General features: G+C 41.5%; 2 protein-coding genes and 1 non-coding gene across 6 annotated transcripts in view; all 3 read right to left on the bottom strand.

Moving 5' to 3' along the window:
* Positions 1 to 234: 234 nt before the first annotated feature.
* On the bottom strand, positions 235 to 10,388 carry ATP5MG (ATP synthase membrane subunit g). Its single transcript, XM_066246145.1, has 3 exons — positions 10,233 to 10,388; positions 2,310 to 2,470; positions 235 to 739 (listed from the first exon to the last, which is right to left on the bottom strand). The coding sequence occupies exons 1-3, from the start codon at positions 10,282 to 10,284 to the stop codon at positions 641 to 643; spliced, it is 312 nt and encodes a 103-aa protein (XP_066102242.1). The 5' UTR covers positions 10,285 to 10,388; the 3' UTR covers positions 235 to 640.
* Positions 10,389 to 12,372: 1,984 nt separating this feature from the next.
* On the bottom strand, positions 12,373 to 12,476 carry LOC136321649 (U6 spliceosomal RNA). The gene has a single exon (XR_010728794.1). It is a non-coding gene; the product is annotated as a U6 spliceosomal RNA (small nuclear RNA).
* Positions 12,477 to 12,520: 44 nt separating this feature from the next.
* UBE4A (ubiquitination factor E4A) overlaps positions 12,521 to 26,299 on the bottom strand; it is a 55,301-nt gene continuing 41,522 nt past the window's right edge. For 3 of the 4 annotated variants that reach the window (XM_066246103.1, XM_066246127.1, XM_066246118.1), the window contains 5 exons: positions 25,641 to 25,815; positions 21,752 to 21,932; positions 20,817 to 20,964; positions 18,624 to 18,781; positions 12,521 to 16,038 (listed from right to left, as the gene is read on the bottom strand). In XM_066246103.1, coding sequence (XP_066102200.1) covers positions 15,909 to 16,038; positions 18,624 to 18,781; positions 20,817 to 20,964; positions 21,752 to 21,932; positions 25,641 to 25,815 — 792 coding nt within the window. In that variant the 3' untranslated portion in view covers positions 12,521 to 15,908. The remainder of the gene's footprint in view (positions 16,039 to 18,623; positions 18,782 to 20,816; positions 20,965 to 21,751; positions 21,933 to 25,640; positions 25,816 to 26,299) is intronic. The other variant, XR_010727358.1, reaches the window with a different exon arrangement.

Raw genomic sequence — 26,299 nt, 5'->3', positions numbered from 1 at the left:
ATGAACAACTAAGGTGCCACAACTATGAGTTGATGCTTCTCATCTCTCTGCCTTCTTGTATGTCTGTCCCTCTTTCTTTTGCTTAAAAAAAAAAACACACACACATCAAAATTAGATAAAAAATGTAGGTCATGGCTCTCATTCACTGTCTTGGTGTTAATGTTATAAAAATACGTATTTAGAATATCACCAAATATCCCAACATATACAGACACAGGTATTGTCAAAAAAGTCTTTTTCTGATTGTAGCAAAGAGAAACCAACTGAATTTTATTTAACTACTGACATGATTTAACTTTAGTACATAGCATTACTATTTCTTTTATTGTAGCAAGCTCTAGTTTTCTCAAGGCCTTATCCTGACTTTTCTGAAAATAAAATGTATCAGGTCAGTATATTCACATATATGCTTTTCATTTTTAGGCTAGGCAAAGACATGCATTTAGAGCTATATTAACGTTATTAAAGCAAAAGACAACCTAACCTATTATCAAGAGAAACTGTGACCTTTCTATGCAGTGTTTGATATAGAAAACATTGATTTTGACATATCTTTTTTTTATTCAAATACCATTCTGATCACTCATGGTCCAAGAACATTCAAATAATAAACCAAGAAACAGATGTTAAAGACTGGTCTTCACACATTATAGCCAACGATGCCACGCTTGCCTATGATCTCGCCGATGTAAAACCACATCCACACCTCAGTAGCCACCAAACCATTTAGCAGAGCTTGCTGGGAAAAAAAAAAAGCAAAAACTTTAATGTAAACTTTTTCTTACATATTTAAAGCTATTATTTTCCAGGATTAAGTGACAGAGACTGTAAGAATGCTGTTAAAATTAGAGGGCAGTTTTAGTCAAAGTCAAGAATTACTGATGTTAACTAACTGCTGAGAATCTCTGAACTTTCAATTATGTAAGGTAACTATAGTAGTAGTCTAGAGCTTATACATTCTTTCAAAGCATTCTTTAAAGACCTGAACTGACTTAACACTTTCATTATTAGTTTATGAGGCATTTTATGAGCCCTAAACAACCCACATCCTGGAAATAACTGACACATTTACACAGGGCACTCATATGAAAGAATGCTATGGGAAGGCTATTGTTAAATAGACACTTCTGTCTGACCAGAGAAAATGTGTTGAAAGATTTCTTCTTTAGACATCATTTTTATTCATTTATCATTTGCCTTAATTCTTTAAAGATAATTTTAAAAAATGTTTAGAGAGAGAGAAAAGGGGAGAGAGAGAGACAGGAACATTGATCTGTTCCTGTATGTACGTGGACGGGATGGAACCCACAACCCCTGTGCTTCAGGACAATGCTCTAACCAACAGAGCTATGTGGCCAGGGCCATTTGTCTTGACCCTTGTATTCAGTAATTTATTCATTTTCACAGATCAGTGTTTTACTGCTCTAAAGAGAAAAAGTGCACATATGGTTCCAGAAAGCAGTATTACATGCAAGTGCAAATATGGATATTGAAACTCTAATTGAAAAAAATACCTTTCCTACAACAAAACTGAGTCTTTTCCTTTTAGCATCTGAAAGTGAATTTTCCCCTTCAAATTAGACCAGAAATATTGGAAATTTCCTGAAAAATATAGTTTCTCAAGTCAGCAATAATTTAGTTATTTGAGTTTTTTTATACGATACTTCAATCATGCAAGCAAACACAAAACACAAATTTTAATTCTTGTAGTCTTCAGATTTTATCTTCACACGACTCAATAACCCTTCATATGATATTATATTCTTGCTAGATTTTGATATTCTTATCCTTCATATGAATGTTAGCTGCCTGACTGTGATATATTCTAAGAGAAACTTTGACCAAATTGGGAATAGCTTCAGGACTACAGATGAAAAAATGCACAGACTCAGCACAATCAGCCAACCAAAAGAGGAAGGGGGAGGGAAAAGATGCCCAGTAAAAACATGCACTTCTTTCCTTGCTGGATAACTGGTTAGAGCACCATCCTGATATGCAAAGGTTGCTGGTTCGATCCCTGCCTAGTCAGAACACATACATAAACAGATAGATGTTTCTGTCTTTCTCTCTGTAATGTCAATAAATAAATTAAAACAACATAACAACAATAAAAAACAACAAACAAAAACCTTCACTCACTTCTTTGTTATAAGACTAACAGAAAAGTAATATATATAACAGCCCAATTGATTGGCAGTCAAGAAAGAGTACCTTCTATTATGTTAGTTTCAGTCTCACTGGAGAATACATATATCAATCAAAACAATCAGATATATCCCAAAGGAAGGTGTTCATTTAACACATAGTACCTTAACTGTGAGCTGTTTGAAGCTACCAGTTTGAGCACTAGTGACTATTTTTTTCAAGCTTTGAATAGCTGTAGGGATCTCAGCTGGGGTTGGAGGAATCAGCTCAACCTTGGCATAGTGCCAGAATGTGGCCAGTCGAGGCTTGGAGTAAGTCACAGCAGCTGGAAAACAAACAAACAAAACAGGATGAACTCACTAGAGGTGAACAGAAGTAGATGTGTGGGCTGGACACAAATATTTATTCATACATCACATTCATTCATTGTTTACATCAAATGTGCACCCAGTGTGAAACGTCAAAGCAGCTCCCTGGTAATAAGAGGCTTTTAAGATGCAGAACACCTGTATCATAGGTTCAATTAGGCAGGAAACTATAAGCACATTCAATTATACCAGGACTTCACTAGTAGGCAGCTAGTACTGTCACTTTATTTATGAACAGCAAATCTAGTTAATTGTAAAGTTACCAAAAGTTGGATTCAAAAACAAGAAAATAGCAGCAACGTAACACTTTCTTGCTAGAGAAAATTTGGAGGGAAGAGGTGCAGCAGGGGAGGGAAGGAGCTCTGCAGACTGGCATTCTTAAGAATAAGATTAAAACTTGTCACAATATTGGGCTCAAATCCAGATGGAATATACATTAGTATCCATTTCTGGTATGCTCATCAGTATGTGTTGGATTAAATCTTTCTTTAATAAAAGCACAGCTAATCTCCTCAAAACACCGCAAATAATAAAAATAAAACCTACAAATATTAAATTCAGGCTGAAACTTGAATCTATTACTAAGCTGAAATTCTTCAAACCACTGTGGATGTGAGACTATGGTAGTGATTTCAGCAAGAGAAAGGCATTTTATTTTTAAAAATTAGAAGGCAGGCCTGACCTGTGGTGGCGCAGTGGATAAAGCGTCAACCTGGATCACTGAGGTCGCCGGTTCAAAACCCTGCACTTATCTGGTCAAGGCACATATGGGAGTTGATGCTTCCTGTTCCTCCCCCTTTCTCTCTCTCTCTCTCTCCCCCCTCTCTAAAATGAATAAAAAAAAAAAAAAAAAAAAGTTAAAAAAAAAAAAAAATTAGAAGGCAGCCTGACTGGTGGTGGCGCAGTGGATAGAGCGAAAACCTGAGACATTGAGGTCGTTGGCTTGAAGGCAGGGTCATCAACATGATACCAAGGTTGCTGGCTTGAGCAAGGGGTCACTAGCTTGGCTGAAGCTGTGGCGCCTGTCCCGTCAAGGCATGTATGCGAAGCAAGAAGCAACCAGTTAATAATTAAAGTGACACAACTATGAGTTGATGCTTCTCACCTCTCTCCCTTCCTGTCTCTCTCAAAATAAACAAACAAATAAATAAGACAAATGTAATAAAAGCACAAATGCATAAACATCCATAAAGTGTCTATTGTTCAAAGACAGATTCAAGGCCTGACCTGTAGTGGCGCAGTGGATAAAGCGTCAACCTGGAAATGCTGAGATCGCCGGTTCGAAACCCTGGGCTTGCCTGGTCAAGGCACATATGGGAGTTGATGCTTCCAGCTCCTCCCCCCCTTCTCTCTCTCTGTCTCTCCCTCTCCTCTCTAAAATGAATAAATAAATTAATTAATTAAAAAAAAAAAAGACAGATTCAAGGCTTTTGGTACTTTTCCTATTATTAATGGTCTGTTTTTAGTATTTTACCCTTCTTAGAATGACTATTTCCATCATCCTCTGTATTTAGGGCTGTGGAAATCTTTAAGCAGACACAAAGCTCTGTGAAACAGTTCTAAAAAGAATTATGAATGCCCAAAGATGGGGCTATCAAAAAGTACAAAGTCTGTGTAACTCTTTAAAATTTAACCTTTAACACATAGATATTTCATCCTTTAAAAAAAATCAGTACACTGTACTTTATGAGAGAAGTTACAGAAAGGAAAGAAAAGATGAAAGAATAAATCCTGTAGTACTGTATTAGAGCTGGAGACATTCATATGAACTCATGTTTAGTTTAATATAAGTATATAGCCCTGGCCGGTTGGCTCAGTGGTAGAGCGTCGGCCTGGCGTGCAGGAGTCCCGGGTTCGATTCCCAGCCAGGGCACACAGGAGAAGCGCCCATCTGCTTCTCCACCCCCCCCCCCCTCCTTCCTCTCTGTCTCTCTTCCCCTCCCGCAGCCAAGGCTCCATTGGAGCAAAGTTGGCCCAGGCACTGGGGATGGCTCTATGGCCTCTTCCTCAGGCGCTAGAATGGCTCTGGTTGCAACAGAGCAACGCCCCAGATGGGCAGAGCATCGCCCCCTGGTGGGCATGCTGGGTGGATCCCGGTCGGGCGCATGCGGGAGTCTGACTGCCTCTGTTTCCAACTTCAGAAAAATACAAAAAAAAAAAAAAGTATGCAGATGGATACAGAAACAATTATATATATGCATGTATACACACGGTTTAGTGTGTAAATACACAGACACATACACAACCTTGTTCACTATGAGGGCCTAGAAGCAGTGATATAGTAGTCTAGTAGCAAGGAATATAACCAGTGCCTAGAATTTACGATAGTTTCAGAATACCATTGTCCAAAAAAAGGAACCAGAGTTTCCTGGAGAAATGGCTGATTCTAATGCCGAGGCAGGGAAAATAAGACTGAAGCATCTTGTTGTATCAGGAAGTAAAGGGGACATGTCAAAGAGAAGTGCCAAACTGAAAGAATTCTAATGGCCAAGGGTGCAACAATTTGAGCGACAAAATAAATAATATCCTACTGGAGGTATGAAGTATGAAATAAATGAACATGAGTTCATACAATGACTGACTGACTGAACAAATAAATAAATGGGGAAGAGACAAATGTTTCCCATAGAAGAATTCCATTTATATGTCTGTAGAGCCTGACCTGTGATAGTGCAGTGGATTAAGCATCAGCCTGGAACACTGAGGTCGCTGGTTCAAAATCCTGGGATTGCCTGGTCAAGGCACATACAGGAAGCAACTACTAGGAGTTGATGTTTCCTGCTTCTCCCCTCCACCCCATTTCTCTCTTTCTCTCTCTCTCCACTCTCTAAAAAATCAATAAATAAAATCTAGCCTGACCAGGCTGTGGCGCAGTGGATAGAGCGTCGGGACTGGAATGTGGAGGACTCAGGTTCGCAGGACCCAGGTTTGAAACCCCAAGGTCGCCAGCTTGAACGTGGGATCATAGACATGACCCCATGGTGGCTGGCTTGAGCCCAAAAGTCGCAGGCGTGAAGCCCAAGGTTGCTGGCTTGAGCAAGGGGTCACTCGCTCGGCTGTAGCCACCCCCCCCATCAAGGCACATATGAGAAAGCAATCAATAAACTAAGATGCTGCAACGAAGAATTGATGCTTCTTATCTCTCCCCCTTCCTGTCTGTCCCTATCTGTCCCTCTCTGTTAAAAAAAAAAACATAAGTAAACAAAATCTACTAAATAAATGTATGTATGTACATATGTATGTATGTATGCATGTATGCAGGCAGTCCATTACCCAGGTGATGGACTCCCTGCTGATGGCTGCAGCTAACCCTTTCTCCCCACCCCCTTCCCTGTGGGCTAGACTCAGTTATGTACTTGCTTCTAAAGAATAGAGTATGGAAAGGGAAAAACAGTAACTTTATAGAGAAGAAACCTAGCCAGTATTGCCTTAACGGGCTTAACCAACTGATAAAAGCTAATTTCACCAGTGATGTTATATGGATACTGTATGACATACGTCCTGATATGAGATCAGAACACTTCACATTTGTGGAACTCTTCCTAAAAACCCATAGTTCCAGACTAATCATGGGAAAAACATGAAAAGTAAGGAATAACAGGAAAACTGTCACACCAGAAGAGCTAGGGAGATTGAAAACTCCATGTAGGCCCTGGCCGGTTGGCTCAGTGGTAGAGCATCGGCCTGGTGTGCGGGGGACCCGGGTTCGATTTCCGGCCAGGGCACATAGGAGAGGCGCCCATTTGCTTCTCCACCCTCCCCTCCTTCCTCTCTGTCTCTCTCTTCCTCTCCCGCAGCCAAGGCTCCATTGGAGCAAAGATGGCCCAGGCGCTGGGGATGGCTCCTTGGCCTCTGCCCCAGGCGCTGGAGTGGCTCTGGTCGTGGCAGAGCAACGCTCCGGAGGGGCAGAGCATCGCCCCCTGGTGGGCGTGTCGGGTGGATCCCGGTCCAGCACATGCGGGAGTCTGACTGTCTCCTTGTTTCCAGCTTCAGAAAAATACAAAAAAAAAAGAAAGAAAAAAAGAAAACTCAATGCAATGTGGCAGTGTGGATTGGCTCCTGAAGAAATAGATGAATGAAAAAACTGGTGAAATCCAAATAAAGTCTCAAGTTTAGTAAATAGGAAAAAAACAAAACCAACAACCAAAAAAACCCTATGCTCTGTACTTTGTGGGTAAGTCTGATGATAAAATTATTTATCTGAAAGATCTGTCTGCCATGGGAATTAACAGATACAGTTTGTGTGTGTGTGTGCAAAGACAGAGAGAGTCAGAGGGAGGGACAGATAGGGACAGACAGGCAGGAATGGGGAGAGATGAGAAGCATCAATTCTTCGTTGCAGCACATTAGTTGTTCATTGACTGCTGTCTCATATATGTCTTGACTGGGGGGCTTTAGCAGATCGAGTGATTCCTTGCTCTAGCCAGCGACCTTGGGTCCAAGCTAGTGAGCCTTGCTCAAACCAGATGAGCCTGCGCTCAAGTTGGCAACCTCAGGGTTTCAAACCTGGGTCCTCTGCGTCCCAGTCTGAAGCTCTATACTGCACCACCACCTGGTCAGGCCAGATACAGTAATTAAAAAATTTTTTTACTTATTCATTTTAGAGAGGGGGAGGAAAAAAGATGCGGTGAGAGAGAGAGAGAGAGAAGGGGGGAGGAACAGGAAGCACCTACTCCCATATGTGCCTTGACTAGGCAAACCTGGAGTTTCGAATCTGTGACCTCAGTGTTCCAGGTTGATGCTGTATCCATTGTGCCACCACAGGTCGGGCCAGATCTAGAATTTTTTTTTTTTAATTTTTTATTTATTCATTTTAGAGAGGAGAGGGAGAGACAGAGACAGAGAGAGAGAGAAGGGGGGGAGGAGCTGGAAGCATCAACTCCCATATGTGCCTTGACCAGGCAAGCCCAGGGTTTCGAACCGGCGACCTCAGCATTTCTAGGTCGACGCTTTATCCACTGTGCCACCACAGGTCAGGCTAGAAATTTTTTATTAGGTATTTATCATTCAGCCTAACCAGGTGGTGGCGCAGTGGATAGAGTGTTGAACTGGGACCCAGAGGACCCAGGTTAGAAACCCCGAGGTCCCCAGCTTGAGTGCAGGCTCACCAGCTTTAGGGTGGGTTTGCTGGCTTGAGCCCAAGGTCACTGGATCAGCTGTAGGGCCCCCCATCAAGGCATATATGAGAAAGCAATCAATGAACTAAGTACCGCAACAAAGAAATGATGCTTCTCATCTCTGTCCTTCCTATCTGTCTGTCCCTGTCCCTTTCGCTTAAAAAAAAATATCATTCAGATTTAATAAGCTGTTACGTTATAAAGCAAAATATATTTCATTTTATTATTTTTAAAATATTTTAAAAAATTATTTTTATTTATTCATTTCTAGAGAAGAGAGAGAGAGAGAGAGAGAGAGAGAGAGAGAGAGAGGGAGAGGGAGAGGGAGAGAAAGGGTGGAAGAGCAGGAAGCATCAACTGCCATATGTGCCTTGACGGGCAAGCCCAGAGTTTTGTTTTATTTTTTATTTGATTTTTTATTTTTATTTTTTAAAAATACTTTATTTATTGGTTTTACAGACAGGAGAGAGAGGGGAGTGTGGAATGGGAAGTATCAACTCATAGCTGTTTCATGTTAGTTGTTCATTGCTTGCTTGCTGTATGTGCCTTGACCAGGGAAGCCCAGGGCTTTGAACCAGCAACCTTGGCATTCTGGGCCTAAGGTTTATCCACTGCACCACCACAGGCCAGGCCAAGCCCAGAGTTTTGAACCAGCAACCCCAGTGCTCCAGGTCGATGCCTGATCCACTGCACCACCACAGGTCAAGCCATTATATTTTATTTTTTTAGTGAGAGTGAGAGACAGGAAGAGAGAGGGATGAGAAGCATCAACTCATAGCTGTGTCACTTTAGTTGTTCACTGATTGCTTTTCATTTGTACCTTGAAGGGGGTGGGGTGGGTGCTCCAGCTGAACCAGTGACCCATTGTTCAGTGAGTAGTCTTGGGCTTTAAACCAGTGACTGTGGGACTGTGTTAATGATCCCATGCTCAAGCCAGCAACCTTTGGGTTTTGAAACTGGGACCTCAGCAATCCAGGTCCAGGCTTTTTTTTTTTTTTTACAGGGACAGAGAGAGAGAGAGAGAGAGAGAGTCAGAGAGAGGGATAGACAAGGGCAGACAGGAACGGAGAGAGATGAGAAGCATCAATCATGAGTTTTTCGTTGAGACCTTAGTTGTTCATTAATTGCTTTCTCATATGTGCCTTGACCATGGGCCTTCAGCAGACTGAGTGACCCCTTGCTCGAGCCAGCAACCTTGGGTCCAAGCTGGTGAGCTTTTGCTCAATCCAGATGAGCCCGCGCTCAAGCTGGGGACCTCAGGGTCTCGAACCTGGGTCCTCCACATCCCAGTCCCACGCTCTATGCACTGGGCCCACAGCCTGGTCAGGCTATTTTTTGGATTTTATTATTAAAATTAGTTTGCAATTCCCCAACAGTCACCATCTAAATGATGTGAGAGCCCCCTGAAATTTAAAATCTTTTTTGCCTCAAATCATACAAAGTACAAAGAACGAAGCCGCTACTCCTTCTCTTTTTACAGGGATAGAGAGACAGACAGATAGGGACAAAGACACAGGAGAAGCATCAATCATCAGTTTTTCCTTGGGACACCTTAGTTGTTCATGGATTATTTTCTCATATGTGCCTTGACTCTGGGCCTTCAGCAGACGGAGTAACTAACCCCTTGCTGGAGCCAGGGACCTTGGGGTCTCAAACCTGGGTCCTTCTGCATTCCAGTCCGACGCTCTATCCACTGCGCCACCGCCTGGTCAGGGTCTTTTGTAGACTACAGGAGATAGTTACTTTTGGTCTCAGGTACTCTAAGGCCCTCAATTCAATGGCTGCTGATGGAGGAAAGGGAGCAGCGAATAGAATGTGACAATAACAGTAAAATAGGCTAAAAAATATTACATTTACTTTTTAAATAAAAATTATTTGTATTCACAGTTCGTCATCAAATTTGAGGGACAGCTGAACTGAACTCCCTTCGGGAATAAAGTGACAAGCATGCTGCCCAGGGACAACGGCAGAACGGATGGCTACCCAGTGCTGCGACTGTTCAGGGCTGTTCTGAGATACAGCACTCCTTCTACCAGTGAGGCTTCAGCTTTTCAAACGGAAAAACCCCACAAAAACTAAGCCAGGATAATCAAGACTACGATTTACACACAGCACTTTTTACACTAAAATCCCGTTCCACCGAAAGATCCCCTCAGAATCTGGCTAGGGCAGAAAAGCTAAGTCGACGTTCAAAAACTCTCCTAGCCTTAAAAACTTTTGTAGACTTGAAAATACTGCATTAGAAAGCAGACAAGCTGATGAGGCCGCATTCACATCCTTGCCCGTATCTGCCCTCCCTTCCCAGCTCTCCTGGCGGAGTTCATGCTCTGCGGCCCCGATCCCGGAGATGGCAGCGGTCGCTGGGCTCCGCCGCGCTTGGCACGGCCCTCCCTCGGCTGCGGTTGTCATTACCCACCACTTCTAGGGTGCACTGAGACCCTACGCTGCAGGCCGGGCGAGCAGAAGCCCAGAGGAGCCGCCAACCTGCCTCAGCGGCCCGCCGCCAGGCCGCCCCGTCCCAGCTCCCACAGGCCCGTCGGGCTGGCCATGGCGGGCGCACGCCTGCTGGATACCCGCTTCGGTGTTGTGACGCTGAGCTCACCGTTCACCAGCGCGGGTGCCTTCTCCGCGAGGTTTCGGACAAACTGGGCCATGGTTGGAGGATGTAAGGTCTGTGGGCCCCGGACAGCCAGCTAAATGTCACCCTCGTGAGGACCCAACGAAGGACCCCATTCCGCTTCCAAGGTCAAGGCCTCCTCTTCCTGCGCCGGTCCAAGATATTTAGGTGTTCTACGGTATTTCCGGAATATTGCTGGTTGATTCAGTTTCCTCAGCTACAGAGTGGAAAGTGGGTACGAAAAGATGAGATCACAGTACACGTGGAGAACAGTGAGATTCCGCATAGAAACAGGCATTTCTTGGGGCAGCCGCTCTTGAAGGCCCGGACGACCAGCGAGGGGTGGGGAGACGCATGCGTCCTGAGTCTCCCCTGCTCTCCTTGACGCCGTCCTCTACCTTTTCACCTAAGGTGCTTTCGGTTCTGAGAACGTGCGGAGTTAGGGCTGGGAGGCATCGCCGAGCTTTTTCCAAGCCACACGGTCATTTTACATAGGCAGAGAGGGTTTTAGGCTAAATAGGTAAAGTTAGGGGCAGAGCAGGGGCCATACAACCTGTCCCCAACTCAGCCTATTGCCTTTCTTTAGCTAATGTTTTGTAATCCCGATTTCCCCCGCTTCCACTATCGGGATTGTAATCCAATTCCCTAACGTGCAACAAAAAACTATGCAGATATGAGGAACAAAATCAGATATTCTGACTGCTCCCAGTATGCTTGGCATTTCGGAATCCAAAGAAAGCCTGTAAATTAGTATCCTCATTTAAGGCTGTGTTTAATAAACGGCCGTTTATTAAACACAGGTTTAATAAACACAGGTTGCAAACCACAGATGGTATCAGATTAGGCATGTTGCTGACCTGGGAAGACTTTCTAAAGGAGATCTTTGAGTCGGTGTATAAGGAGTTGAAACTTTATAGTTAAACACGACTGGAAGAAAACATAGTAGGTTAGTGGCATTTGATAAAAACTGGAATGGTAAGTACTGTACCCTGAGAAACCTTGAGCAGAAGTAAAACTTTTGGATTGACGAAATGATTAAAGGTGGAAAGAAAAATTAGGAGCCAAGGGCAGGATTTCGGTGGAGTGATACGGTTGCCTTATACTAAGGAGAAGTCAAATTAAGGATGGGGAAGTTAATTTGGCAATATGGAAACATTAGAGCAGTTTCAAAAAATTAGGATAGAAGCCACAGTGAAGGAAGAAATACAACTATAACGGAAAACAAGTCAGAAAACCAAATAGGAATGTGGAGGTCAAGAAGTGGTTGAAGATACAAAAGAGAAATTGACAAGATACCCAATGAAGCAGGAAAGAAGTTTGGAGGGATTAGACTTGGAATGGCTGGACCTTTTCCACAGATGGGATGATAGGAGAGAATTTTGAAAGTGAAAATTGGTAGTCTAGGTCTTTCCAGTGAAGAAGAAGGCAAGGTCATCACAGTGTGAAGGGTAGGGTTAAGAAGGAGGGCGGGAAAGAATTTGAGGAAAGAGGTTAAAGTTTGGGATAACCCTGGCGAGTGGCTCAGTGGATTGGCCAGAGTCCCAGGTTGATGAGGTTGCAGGTTCTAGCCAAGTTAGGGCACATAGTAGAAGTGACCAGTGAGTGCACAAATAGAACTAAGTGGAACACCAAGTTTATGCTCTCTCTCAAATCAATGGAAAAAATTTTAAAAATTTTGGGATAGCTGTTGGAGTTAAGGACACAGAAAGGTTGTTGGGCAAGGTTAGAAACAATGTTTGTGGTTGCATCATTGTAAAGATCGTGTTGTTTTTCTCCCAACAGTCATCTGTAGTTTGGATGTTGGAGCAGAGGGGAATGGTTGGTTTAATCTAGGCTGAGATCTTGCATGGCAGAGGTACAGAAACAAGGGGAAAGAGGAACATGATAGTGAATGATTAAAATGAAAGACTTGTGGTTTAGGCCAGATAAAAAAAAGTGAAGCCAAAGTGAACTGATTAAAACTCATTTTTTAAAGATAACTGTAGGATCCAGAGGTTATCTGGCAAGGCAGGTTGGGTCAGCCAGTTCACAATTTGATACTACCTTTAGCAAAATTGAAGGTCGAATCTTTTTAAGTTTCCAAAGGGATTTCTGAAACTGCCACTAGCTTTTTAAAATTTTTATTTTAAATATGGAATGCTTCACGAATTTTCGTGTCATCCTTGCTCAGGGGCTGTGCTAATCTCTGTATTGTTCCAGTTTTAGTATATGCGCTACCAAAGCGAGCACACCACTTGAATTTAATACTGTAATAAAGGAAGTGATAACAAAAGTCATGTTAGGTGTTTATTTATTAAATACAAGCGTTGAACAAACACCCTCAGGCGAGTTTGACAAGAAATAACCTTCCTGGAATATTTCAAAATACAGTATGTTGAACAAGTTTTATTTCAATCAACCTTTTTGTTTTGTTCTTCATTTTATTTCCAGGTTCTTTTCATGTTCAGCAGTTAGAGCGTGTGTGTGCATTATTTCCTCATGTCATCAACAGTGCAGCATCTGCCTCTGGCTGGCAAAGGCACCCCAGTAGACTTATGCTCTGTCCAACGGTTGCTTAGCAACCAGCATTAAATAAAGTAATGAAGCTTTTGTAGAGTGTGATACCAAATAGCAACTGGCACCTTTACCTGCACCATTAAAAAACCTTTAAAGTTTCTTTCAGATTTTACATATCCATTAAAAAAACAGCAACCCAGACTGCTTGCTAAAACGTACTTAATTTCCCAAGTTTAGTACTACCCTCTTAATAAGCAATATTAGAGCTGATTAAAAAGTCTTCATTTTCCTATATCATACTCCAGCAAAGTCAACACATAAAACTAGGCATGTTAGAAAGTCTGCTCTAATAGATTTAGAGCTGCTTCTTAGTACCAGATAACAAAACACATCTTTAAGCTTCCAAGTGCATAGATGCACTGTGTTGTACCAAAATGATATTTTAGTCTTATTTTTGGGATGTTCTTAAATTACTTGGTTTTCTTACCAATAGTGGCCTTAAGCTATGCAATTGCTTTTGTAATGAGTTTAAAAGACATTCAGCAGCATTAATAGTGCCATAGCCATTCATAAGTTTCAGGAAAAATGCTTTAACAAAATAAAAAAAAGCTTGCCAGAAAAAGTTTACAATCTGAAGACTAAATACAGAAGTAGAATACAGACATAGATACATAGATTGTTGACTAGAAAGCTGCTGGGAACAGCTTCCTTCTGAGGTTTTGTGCCCATTTTCCCTCTAATTTTCTGCTGTAAAACTCTGGTCTTTTCCTCACTTCTCTTAAAAATGAAAATATCCCATTAAATTGGGTTTGGAAGATAAATGCAAGTAGGTAGAAGCTTATTTTATACGTAGTTCAGAGGAAAGGAGAATAATAAATATGACATGAAGCTTATTTTAAGGAAATAAACAAATTCTGTCAACCCATGCCTTAAAGGCCCAGGGAGCACAATGAATTAGTATCTTATATTCTGGTATTTGCAAGTCTTAGACTTCCCTTTTCACTTACAAGCATAGCAACAGGCAATATCCTTCTATCTAGTGTAGGATGCCCTCTGATTTGTACTTTTCTCACTGATACCATCAAAAATCTATCAAGGGTTGTTCATTAGAAACTTGGAATATTATGAAACTTGACATCTTATTTGAAAGACAACATGGTTAGCAATAATGTCCTCTAAATGAAGCAATGATTCCTGTTTCCAGATCATACCCTTTTTTTTTGTTACTTTTGGTATCTTTGGGCTTAGAGGGACAGTGATAGGCAGTCTGTAGGGAATGTGCTTCACTTAGCATGTTAAGCTGCACAAGTGAATTGAGTAGGGGTTTCAAGCTCAACTTGTAAAAGTGGGGCTAATCCACACTACACAAGTCTAAAATGATATTTAAAATGGTTTGTAGACAAAGCTGTGCTCAAATTCCTTCGTTGTTAATTGCTGACCTAAGGCTGAGTTAGAAGCACTTCTTGGAATTCAGGTCATCAGCCCGAAACATTAATTATATACATTTCATAGTCTCAGAATTTTCTCTAGAATAAGTGTGTGTGGCTACACACTGCATACCAGGGAAGCAAGGATTTACAGTGGTGCTCAGTTTACACTTGACCAAAATAAGAAAGCACGTGGAATATAGGTACTAAGATACACTGTTAATATTAGTGTCTTAAAATTATATTTTTCCTGCTTCCATTATTTGTTGTCCAACTTCTCTACTCTAGCCTAGTCCTTGTAGCAAGAGATTTCCACAAGCTAAATTAGGCCTGACAGCCTCCTTTATTCTTTTTTTTTTTTCTTGTGGTTGAGACAGAGAGTCAGAGAGAGGGACAGATAGGGACAGACAGGAAGGGAGAGAGATGAGAAACATCAATTCTTTTTTTTTTTTTTAAACAGAGACAGAGAGAGAGTCAGAGAGAGGGATAGACAGACAGGAAGAGAGAGATGAGAAGCATCAATCATTAGTTTTTCGTTGCGACACCTTAGTTCACTGATTGCTTTCTCATACGTGCCTTGACCGTGGGCCTTCAGCAGACCGAGTAACCCCTTGCTCGAGCCAGCGACCTTGGGTCCAAGCTGGTGAGCTTTGCTCAAACCAGATGAGCCCACACTCAAGCTGGCGACCTTGGGGTCTCGAACCTGGGTCCTCTGCATCCCAGTCTGATGCTCTATCCACTGCGCCACTGCCTGGTCAAGCTCCTTTATTATTTCACCTCAGAATTTTTTTTTAAAGATTTTATTTATTCATTATAGAGAGGAGAGAGAGAGAGAGAGAGAGAGAGAGAGAAGGGGGGGAGGAGCAGGAAGCATCAACTCCCATATGTGCCTTGACCAGGCAAGCCCAGGGTTTTGAACCAGCAACCTCAGCGTTTCCAGGTTGACGCTTTATCCACTGCGCCACCACAGGTCAGGCACCTCAGAATTTTTTGAACAGTGTTGTCCTGTCAATCCTCCTAAAAAACTGTAGGGCTAAGTTTTCTGTGGTAATGACAACCCCGTGAGAGAGTGTTTATCCTCTGCTGTGTCTCTGAGTTATGAGTTAACACAAAATTAAGAGCTATCAACAGAATTGCATACGATCCCTTTCTCTTTTCATCTTATTTATCATCTTATTCAAATGTCTACTCAAACATCAAGATACCTGCTTTTATTTGAAAGATTATCTTGTAATACTGAAGAGCTGTAACAAGGAAAAGAGCTGAAGTGTAGGTCATGAAGGTTAGTAAATACCTTGATAACACAGGCCTTCGTGATAACAACTTTCACTGAATTATGTGACTTCATATAGTTAAAAGCAGTGCTCTCCAAAGATGTCTGAATGGTTCTTGGAAGAGAAATAGTAAGGAAGTTTTAGAAGTTAGAAATAGACAGGAAGTTTTAGAAGTTGAAGTGAACATAATTTAAGGTAGGAAAGGGAAGAAGAAAGAATAGGAAAAGAGAACAAAGGGTAAACATTAGTAATGATTTCTAGACTTTGTAATGGTATAGCTATAATTTCCTGCCAGCCAGAAGAGCACTGTAAAGTTCTGAGGAATCTTAACTATTATAATTTGAGCAAGAGCAGTTCTCCAATTTAGTAAAGAAAGGAAAAAAAGGAACAGAAGCAAAGAGAAATCACAAACAATTGTTTATCTACACTCTGGGGTTGGTTTGGGTTTGTTTAGGTCACAGTATTCATTCATGTTGCTCCTTTTGTTGCTGTTTCCTCTCTGCGAGCCAGCGTTGGATTTTCTCTTTTAGTTCTGTGTTTGGCCGGATCTGGTCCATGGTGAGGGGGCTACGGTTAAAGGGATCTGTTTGGTCACTAGGACAAAGAAAGAAAGGAAGATGGGGTTATTTCTGACGAGATCGGGCGCGTTCAGGGTGGTATGGCCGTAGACTGATGGGGTTATTTCTGTAAGTTGTAACATCCTCACCCAGAACTAGAACACCTGGGATCTCACTTTGAGACTGAACCTAGAGTGCATTATAACTTTGAATTAAGTGATGAATTGAGGTTAGAAAGAACGTGACGAGAAAGAATGATTTAGGAATTTTTTTTTTTGGTGACAGAGAGAGGAACAGATAGGGACAGACGGACAGGAAGGGAGAGAGATGAGAAGCATCAATTCTTTGTTGTGGCACCTTAGTTGTTCATTGATTGCTTTCTCATATGTGCCTTGACCGGGTGGGGGCTACAGCACACTGAGTGACCCCTTGCTCAAGCCAGTGACCTTGGGTTCAAGCTGGTGAGCTGTGCTCAAACCAGATGAGCCCATACTCAAGCCAGCAACCTCGGGGTTTCGAACCTGGGTCCTGAGCGTCCCAGTCCGAAGCTGTCCACTGTGCCACTGCCTCGTCAGGCAAGAGGTTTTCCTTCCTTAAAATTTTTTTTGCAGATTATTTAGCTACTTTGTCCTTCTGATTCCTAACAAACTTCATTTCAACACTGTTGTTCAGAGAATATTTGGCTTGATTTCCCTAAGGCAAAGACCCTGTACACTCATGTTAGCATGAATTGCTGTCTGTAGTTTTAGTGACAGGCTTTCAACACATAATAAAATGTTAAGGGATAAGGCATTGTGAACTGACACTTGATTTAGTTAGCTGGCTATTATCCAAGTAGATGCAGATAATGGTTTCCCTGACAGGTGATAAGGCTTATAACATATATTTTCTCTTTTTTCTTCTGAGGCCACAATAAAATATAAATTTTCACTCACACTTTGAATAAGACATACTACCTAGTACAGCGTCATGCATAAAGTAAATGCTTAATACCAACTACCATAAAGTATAAAATCCTTTTTCTTTCTTTTTTTTTTTAAGACAAGAGATAGAGCCTGACCAGGCAGTGGCACAGTGGATAGAGCATTGGCCTGGGATGATGAAGACCCAGATTCGGAACCTAGAGGTCACCGGCTTGAGCGTGGTCTCATCCAGCTTGCACCAGCTTGAGTGTGGGATCACAAACATGAATCCACGGTCACTGGCTTGAGCCCAAGGTTGCTGGCTTGAGCAAGGTGTCACTGGCTTGGCTGGAGCCTCCGGTCAAAGCACATATAAGAAAGTAATCAATGAACAACTAAGGTGATGCAACTATGAGTTGATGCTTCTCATCTCTCTCCCTTCCTGTCTGTCCCTTTCTCTCTCTCCCTAAAAAAAAAAAAAAAAGAAATAAAAGAGAGAGAGACAGGGAAAGAGGTGAGAAACATCAACTTATAGTTATGTCATTTTAGTATTCATTGTGCATTGACTGGGGGACTTCAGCCTAGCCAGTGACCCCTTGCTCAAGCAAGCAACCTTCGGGCTCAAGCCAGAGACCTTGGGATCATTCTGATTATCTCACACTCAAGCTAGATGAGCCTATGCTCAAGGTGGTGACTTTGGGGTTTCAAATCTGGGACCTCAGCATCTCAGGTCAAACCTCTATCCACTCCACCACCACTGGCCAGGCAGAAAATCCTTTTTTTTCTATACTTAAATACTTGGCCTGACCAGGTGGTGGCGCAGCAGATAGAGCATCGGACTGGGACACAAAGGACCCAGGTTCAAAACCCCGAGGTCGCCAGCTTGAGCATGGGCTCATCTGGCTTGAGTGCAAGTTCATCAGCTTGAGCATAGGGTCACTGGCTTGAACGTGGGATCATAGACACAACCCAGTGGTTGCTGGCTCGAGCTCAAAGGTTGCTGGCTGGAGCCCAAGGTTGCTGGTTTGAGCAAGGGGTCACTCGCTCTGCTGTAGCCCCTGAGTTAAGGCACATATGAGAAAGTCAATGAACAACTAAGGTGCCGCAATGAAGATTTGATGCTTCTTATTTCTCTCCCTTCCTGTCTGTCTGTCCCTATCTGTCCCTCTCTCTGACTCTGTCAAAATAAATAAATAAATAAAAATCTGTTTCCTTAAATTTGGGCCAACTTATATAACTTAATTTTAAATAGGCAGTCTCTCAGTACCCATTTCTATGTAATGCAGCAGTTAGAACAGGCAGGCTGGGGAAAATTCCTGGACACCATGGTTGACCACAATAGCAGCAGCAGAATGTAGGTTAACTGATATGATGAATACAGTTTAAAACCTGAATAAAAAAACCCACTCCTACCTTTTATATTTTTATAAAATTTAGAATAATGACATGCCTACTTATACACCAGGTTAACGTATGTTAATAGAAAGTATTTCCTTAGAGAGGATAAGGTTAGAACCATCATTTCTCACTAGGTGTCTTGTTTTGGATGTTTAAATCCTTAACAATCAAGTGGTATACCTCTACCGATGCCTCCCCAACAAATTAATAAGTCAACAATATGAAGCACCTATTGGATGTACTATACTGTAATTAGGATCTGGGAGAAGATGATAGCAAACAATCACACATCTCTTGAGGCTGCTCTTTTTGGCTGGCATACCTGAGCAAATGTCTGGCAATGGTGGATCTGTCCACAGTGACTCTGGAAGATGGCAGCACCACAGGGTCAGACATCAGTGTGCTCATGATGGGATCCAGGAACTCATCACAGGCATCTGCAAAGGTCTCCTCTTCCTGTTGTTGGAGGTCTGCTAGAGACTGAGAATAGACACCTTGTAATTGAGGTGAACTCACAGGGCAGATGAATCCAAACTGCTCAGTGACTATGCCTTAACAGGTATATAACCTTAAAAAGTGCATATAAAGGTAATAATCCTTTTTTTTTTACAGTGACGATAATTCTCAACTTTATTTTCTAAACAAGCCAAGATGGGTATCATTGGAGCAAATTTAGCATTCAGCCCCAATTCTGAAACTTAATTAGGTTCAACTGCTAGCGGTCATGACTAAAAATGGGTTGAAGTGTTAACAGGAAAAGAAATAGATCACATACATCTTTCTGGCAACACTTCAGTTGTAAATGTCATAATTCAAAAAGGGAGGGAGTGGAGGGTTATTATTTGCATAATAACAGAGTTACTCATGCAGTCTGTATATGAAAAGCAGTTTCTGGTTTTAGGTATAAACAGGTATAAGAATTTAATTACTTTTTATGAGAGAGAGAGAGAGAAAGGGTAGGGGGAGAAGCAGGAAGCCTCAACTCACATATGTGCCTTGATTGGGCAAGCTCCAGTTTTTTAACCAGAGACCTCAGCATTTCAGGTTGACACTTTATCCACTGTACCACCACTGGTCAGGCCAAACAGGTATAATAATTTAAAAATGGCTTCAACATTTGATTCTTTCATGACTCCACTTCTTCAGGGCCCCATCTGACAAAACTCTAGACCAGTGGCAGTCAACCTGGTCCCTACCGCCCACTAGTGGGTGTTCCAGCTTTCATGGTGGGTGGTAGTGGAGCAACCAAATTATAAATAAAAAGAGATTTAACTATAGTAAGTTGTTTTATAAAGATTTATTCTGCCAAACTTAGCAAAAATTTGACATAAAGTATTTGGTAAGTAATTATTATTATATGCTTTAACTTGCTGTAACTCTGCTTTATAAATTTTATAAAGTTACTTCCCTACTTTACAAATCACCATTACTGTGGAACCGGTGGCGGTTAGAAAATTTTACTACTCACAGAGATACAAAAGTGGGCGGTAGGTATAAAAAGGTTTACTACCCCTGCTCTAGACAAAGATGAAGCCCAACTTAAAAATAAGAAACTCGCCTGACCAGGTGATGGTGCAGTGGATACAGTGTAGGACTGGGACATGCAGAACCCAGGTTCAAAGCCTCAAGGTTACCAGCTTGAGTGTGGGCTCATCTGGTTTGAGCAAGGCTTACCAGCTTGAACCCAAGGTCACTGGCTTGAGCAAGGGGTTACTTGGTCTGCTGAAGGCCTGCGGTCAAGGCACATATGAGAAAGCAATCAATGAATAACTAAGGTGCCACAATGAAAATTGATGCTTCTCATCTCTCTCCCTTCCTGTCTGTCTGTTCCTATCTGTCCCTCTGTCTCTATGTCACAAAAAAAAGAAGAAATAAGAAACTTAATAAAAGGGAAGACTAATACCAATAAGGGAAGTTTTATATCAGACTCTGTGCCATGATTTTCCCTTTTTTTTATAACTGCTAATGGAGCTCTGTCATACTCCAGCCAAAGGGATTAGCTAAGTACAATACAGTATTTTATTCTTCAAAATGTATGGCTATTCCCACATAAGCCAAGTACCAACCACAAATATATAGAGAGAACAGAGAAAATGATGATGCTTCTCATCTCTCTCCATTCCTGTCTGTCCCTATCTATCCCTCTCTCTGACTCTCTCTCTCTGTCTCTGTAAAAGAAATAAAAAAATAAAAGTTCTTTTGTATTAACATCGTAGATTTTAAAATCTATTGATAACACTGAACAAAAATTTTCATAGAAACAGCCAACAAAAATCTGTACATTTTTCTCTTGTAATAGAAGGTTCTTAAATCAAATTTTCTGTCCTCATCCTCCCATTGAAGAGTAGTATTACTATAGTAGTTCTAGTTATTGACTAACCAGGAAGAATCATGTTTATATTTTCTAAAGGCAATGATTTCCCCCCCCCACAAAACAGGGTATAAAGCAGAACAGCTGAGTCAACAATGTGATTTTTATAGAACATGGTAGAAAATAAATTATTCCCCTTCTCACCTTGATTCTCTCTGCTAAGTTGCTGAAAGCCACAATCATATTCCCAGGCTTATTTATCTTCTTCAGGACTCGGACTGTCTGTGCAAAGAGAGTTGGGGAATAGGAACGTCCATCCTTGGGCACAGTGGCACAGAAATTCTCCTCATCCCTGGAAGGTCAGCATTGGAAAGAAATGAAATATCAGAGGAGATAACAAATGGTTTGAAGAATGAGGGTCCCATCAGTTAAATGCCCTGAATGTTCTTTTGAGTTAAAAATTTTTTTTCTAATTTTTAGGAAGGAAGTCTATCAAGTATTCTGTAGCCTTAGAAGAATACTGCTTTTCCAAACAATGGTACAACCAGCAAAGTTTATCTTTTGCACAGATCAAGGCAGAATGCTGGAAATTCTAAACCAGGGGTAGTCAATCTTTTTATACCTACCGCCCACTTTTGTATCTCTGTGAGTAGTAAAATTTTCTAACCGCCCAACGGTTCCACAGTAATGGTGATTTATAAAGTAGGGAAGTAACTTTACTTTATAAAATTTATAAAGCAAAGTTACAGCAAGTTAAAGCATATAATAATAATTACTTACCAAGTACTTTATGTCGGATTTTCGCTAAGTTTGGCAGAATAAATCTTTATAAAACAACTTACTATAGTTAAATCTATCTTTTTATTTATACTTTGGTTGCTCCGCTATCACCCACCATGAAAGCTAGAATGCCCACTAGTGGGCGGTAGGGACCAGGCTGACTACCACTGTTCAAAACAATTCCCATTGGTCATACAAAAATCTCATTTAAAACTACAGAAGATTCTTTCATCAACCAACTAAAAAAGAACCATTTCTTTTCTATTTCCACATAATTACCAACCAGTCATTCCATTATCAAAACTCCAAATTAAATCACTAGCACCCCCTCTTGCTTGTCCAATTTAAATCTCAGGTACCCAAGATTTAAGTAGATAGTGCAGATATCTGATACAAGTTGCTGGGGTTTGAAGTCAAATTCACTGAAGTCCTTGACTTTTAAGGCCCCCATCTTGGGGCCAACCAGGTGCTGTAGGAAGTAGTTCAGCATGGAGATGATACGCTCAGCCAGGAAAGGATGCACAAAGAGTGACTTGATCTCTGGAAAAAAAGCCAATCTGTGAAAAGTCAATCCATTAGCCATCTTTTACTTATGCCTTTGAGTTTTACTTGAAGACTTATGGGGACTACTATTTTTTATAATTACGTAAGTAATATATTTTCATTGCAGTAACATTAGAAAATATAGACAAGCAAAAGCAAACAAAAATACAAAAACTACCACCCACAAATAAACACTTAACACCTTGCTACTACGGCTGACCCTTGAACAGAATTTTGAAATGTGTGGGTGCAGTTATATGTATATATTTTTTAATAAATAATGTAAATGTATTTTTATCTTCCTTATGGTTTCTTTTTCTTCTCTTACTAGGAGGCGGTGAGGCAGAGAGACAGATTCCTGCATGTGCCCCGGTTGGGATCCACCTGGCTAGCCCCCACAGGGTGATACTCTGCCCATCTGCAGCCACTGCTCCACTGCTTAGCAACTGAGATATTTTAGCATCTGAGGCAAGGCCATGGAGCTATCCTCAGCATCGAGGGCAAACTTGCACAAACTAAGCTATGGCTGCAGGAGGGGAAGACAGAGAGGGAGAGAAAGGGGAGAGGTGGAGAAGCAGATGGTTGCTTCTCTTGTGTGCCCTGATCGGGAATTGAACTGAGACTTCCATACGCTGAGCCGAGCCGACGCTCTACTGCTGAGCCAACCAGCCAGGGCCCCTTATGGTTTTCTTAATAACATTTTCTTTAGCTTCCTTTATTGTAAAAATACAGTATATAATATATATAACATACAAAATGTATGTTAATTGACTATATTATTGGTAAGCTTTGCAGTCAATAGTAGACCATTAGTAGTTAAGTTTTGGGGAGTCAAAAGTTATACATGGGTTTTCAACTATGCTTGGGGGGGGGAGCAGGTGCTACTAACTCCTGCATTATGCAATGAGTCAACTATATATATTTTAATACAACTTTTTTTTTGGTTTTTTTGTTTGCTTATTTTCAGAGAACTTATCACTAAATCTTCCTAAAACTCTCCTCCAGAAATGTAAAACTCTCAATAGAATAATTTCTAGCAGTTCTGCATTTCTGGAAATGTTCTCTCTGGTTCCATCTGACACTACAATCTGGACTCCTTGCTCTACAAGCCTGTTGCATGGTGGTCATACAAGCTCCGTCTACCATAATCCTGGGAACTTCCTTTGTGTGTCTTCCACCTTCCTCCTTTGGTGTTTGTTTACTCCCTCATTTTGATGGAGTATATAATTTTGTAGTTTCTCAAGAAAGGGCACACTGGAAGTAAATTTGATACCTTCAAGTCTGAAAATGTCCTAACAACTGATACATTTGGCTGGCTATAGGATTCTAGGCTGAAAAAATACTTCCCATCTGAAATGTGTTCCAGCTTCAAATGTCACTGTTGTGAAATTCAAAGACATTCTAATACTTAAACCACTGTATATGACCTGCTCTTTTTCTCTGGTACCTTGTAGAATCATCTCTTTATCCTGATTTCCTGACATGTGGGTAACTTAGTGTTGGGGTATTAAAAATTCCCTGTGCTGGATACCTGGTGCCTCCTCTCAATTTAGAGGCTTTTATCTTGGGGATTTTAAAAACATTATTTCTTTGATAATTGCTTCCCTTCCAATTTCTTTCTTTTTAAAAAATAAGTAATTTATTGACTTTAGGGAGTCAGAAACATTGATCTGTTTCTGCATGTGCCCTGTTGGGGAATGAACTGGCAACCTCTATACATCAGGATGATGCTCCAACCGAGCTATCTGGCCAGGGCCCAATTTACTTTATTTCTTTTCTTTTTTTTTGAGAGATAGAGAGAGAGAGGGACAGACAGGGACAGAGACAGAAAGGGGGAGAGAGATGAGAAGCATCAATTCTTTGTTGGAGCACCTTAGTTGTTCATTGATTTCTTTCTCATTTGGGATGGGGGGCTACAGCAGAGCGAATGACCCCTTGCTCAAGCTGGTGACCCTGGGCTCAAGCCAGCAACCTTGGGCTTCAAGCCAGTGACCATGGGGTCATGTCTATGATCCCACATTCAAGCCAGCAACCCTGTGCTCAAGCTGGTGAGCCCACACTCAAGCTAGATGAGCCTGCATTCAAGCCAGCAACCTTGGGGTTTTGAATCTGGGTCCTCTGCATCCCAGGCTAATGCTCTATCCACTGCGCAACTGCCTGGTCAGGCCCAATTTTCTTTTTGAGATTTCCTAGATTGGTCCTTTATTTTTTATCCTTCTTATTTCTATCTCGTATTGTTCTGCTTTTTAAACATATTTATTTTAAATAATTTTTTATTTTCAACTACAACTGATATACATATTAGTGTCAGTGTACAAGTCACTGAGTAGACAGACATTATATGACATTCTGAGTGATCATCTAGATAAAAAAATCTCATACTCATCTGATACCATACATAATTGATAGGATACCAACTACATTCCCTACATTGTACTTTACATCCCCATGACTATTCTATAACTACCAATTATACTTCTTAATCCCATCACCTTTTTCACTCATCCCCTCAACCCCCCCTCCTCCAATCTGGGAACCATCAAAATGTTCTGTGAATGTGAGTCTGTTTCTGTTCTGCTTGTTCACTTATTTTTTTAGATTTAATTGTTGACAGGTATTTACTGCCATTTTACTGTTCATATTTTTTACCTTTTTTTCCCTCTCTTCTTAAAGAACACCCTTTAACATTTCATGTAATACTGGTTTGGTGGTGAACTCCTTTAGCTTTTTCTTGTCTGGGAAGCTCTTTATATGTCCTTTATTTCTAAATGATAGCTTTGCTGGGGAAAGTAATCTTTGTTGTAGGTCCTTGCTTTCCAATACATTGAATATTTTGTGCCAGTCCCTTCTGGCCTGCAAAATTTCTGTTGAGCAATCAGCTGATGTTCTTATGGGAGCTCACTTTAGGTAATGAACTACTTTTCTCTTGCTGTTTTTAGATTCTCTTTTTATCTTTAACCATTTGTTTTTAATAATGACTATTCTTGGTGTGGGTCTCTTTGGGTTCATCATGTTTGGTACTCTCAGTGCTTCCTAGACTTGTATGTCTATTTGCTTCACCAGCTTAGGGAAATTTCCCGTCATTATTATTATTATTTTTTTTGTATTTTTTTTTTCTGAAGCTGGAAACGGGGAGAGACAGTCAGACAGACTCCTGCATGCACCCGACTGGGATCCACCCGGCACGCCCACCAGGGGGCGATGCTTTGCCCCTCTGGGGCGTCGCTATGCCACGACCAGAGCCACTCTAGCGCCTGGGACAGAGGCCAGGGAGCCATCCCCAGCGCCCGGGCCATCTTTGCTCCAATGGAGCCTTGGCTGCGGGAGGGGAAGAGAGAGACAGAGAGGAAGGAGGGGCGGGTGGAGAAGCAAATGGGTGCTTCTCCTATGTGCCCTGGCCGGGAATCGAACCCGGGTCCCCCGCATGCCAGGCCGACGCTCTACCGCTGAGCCAACCGGCCAGGGCCATGTCATTATTTTTTTTACTTAGGTTTTCAATTTATTGTTCTCTCTCTACTTCTTCTGGCAACCCCCATGATGTGAATGTTGGTGTGCTGGAAGTTGTCTAGAGGCTCTTTATACTATCCTAATTTTTTTTCTTTTGCTGTTCTGAATGGGTGATTTTTGCTTCCTTATATCCCAAATCACTGTTTTGATTCTTGGTCAATGCATTTTTTTGGGGAAAGCAGTGCTTTGTGTCCTTACCTGATGTCAGAAAGGCAAGGGTACCGATTGTTTCATTGGACATAATGTTATGGAAACGTGCCAGCTGTCCAAACATCTGTAGGCCAGCTTCCTTCTCTCGGCGGGCTTCTGGAGTCAGACTGTCCCATTCACCTCGGTCCTTCTCAATCTGTTGGATCTTTATCTTGCTCAAATACTACAGAAACCAGAGGTGGAATATATCAGAAAAGAAACTGCAGTTGAAGGCAAGATGGTATTTCAGAGGTCCTATTTAAAATCGAGTCCCACTAGCTGGGAAAACCAGGGACTACATAAGAGACATGAGGCTTCATTTCCCATCATAGGTTTTTGGACAAAAAAGAAAAGAAAAAGAAATTGTGGCTCCATATAGCTTGTTTCAGCCTAGGCAGACTTATTAGTAATTCCCCTAGAAATAGAAAGGAGGATAAATAATGTGGTATGTGAAATCCAGGCAAGAACAAACAGGCTACAGTGAAAAAAAGGATGAATCTTTCAATAAAGATAAAAACAAACAAAAAAACAAAGCCAAACCCCAAAACTATCAAAGAACAAAGCTTTATCAAACATGCAAGACGTTTGGAAGGAGAACCATATTTGAAACCTCCCTTGCTGCTGCAGCAAACGTGCTAAATTTACAGTTCCACAAAAATGCAATCAGT

Source organism: Saccopteryx bilineata, chromosome 1 (assembly GCF_036850765.1).
Source record: "Saccopteryx bilineata isolate mSacBil1 chromosome 1, mSacBil1_pri_phased_curated, whole genome shotgun sequence".
Classification (NCBI taxonomy): domain Eukaryota; kingdom Metazoa; phylum Chordata; class Mammalia; order Chiroptera; family Emballonuridae; genus Saccopteryx; species Saccopteryx bilineata.
The sequence above is the reverse complement of the archived record's forward strand: the minus strand, read 5'-3'. Positions and strand labels throughout refer to the sequence as shown.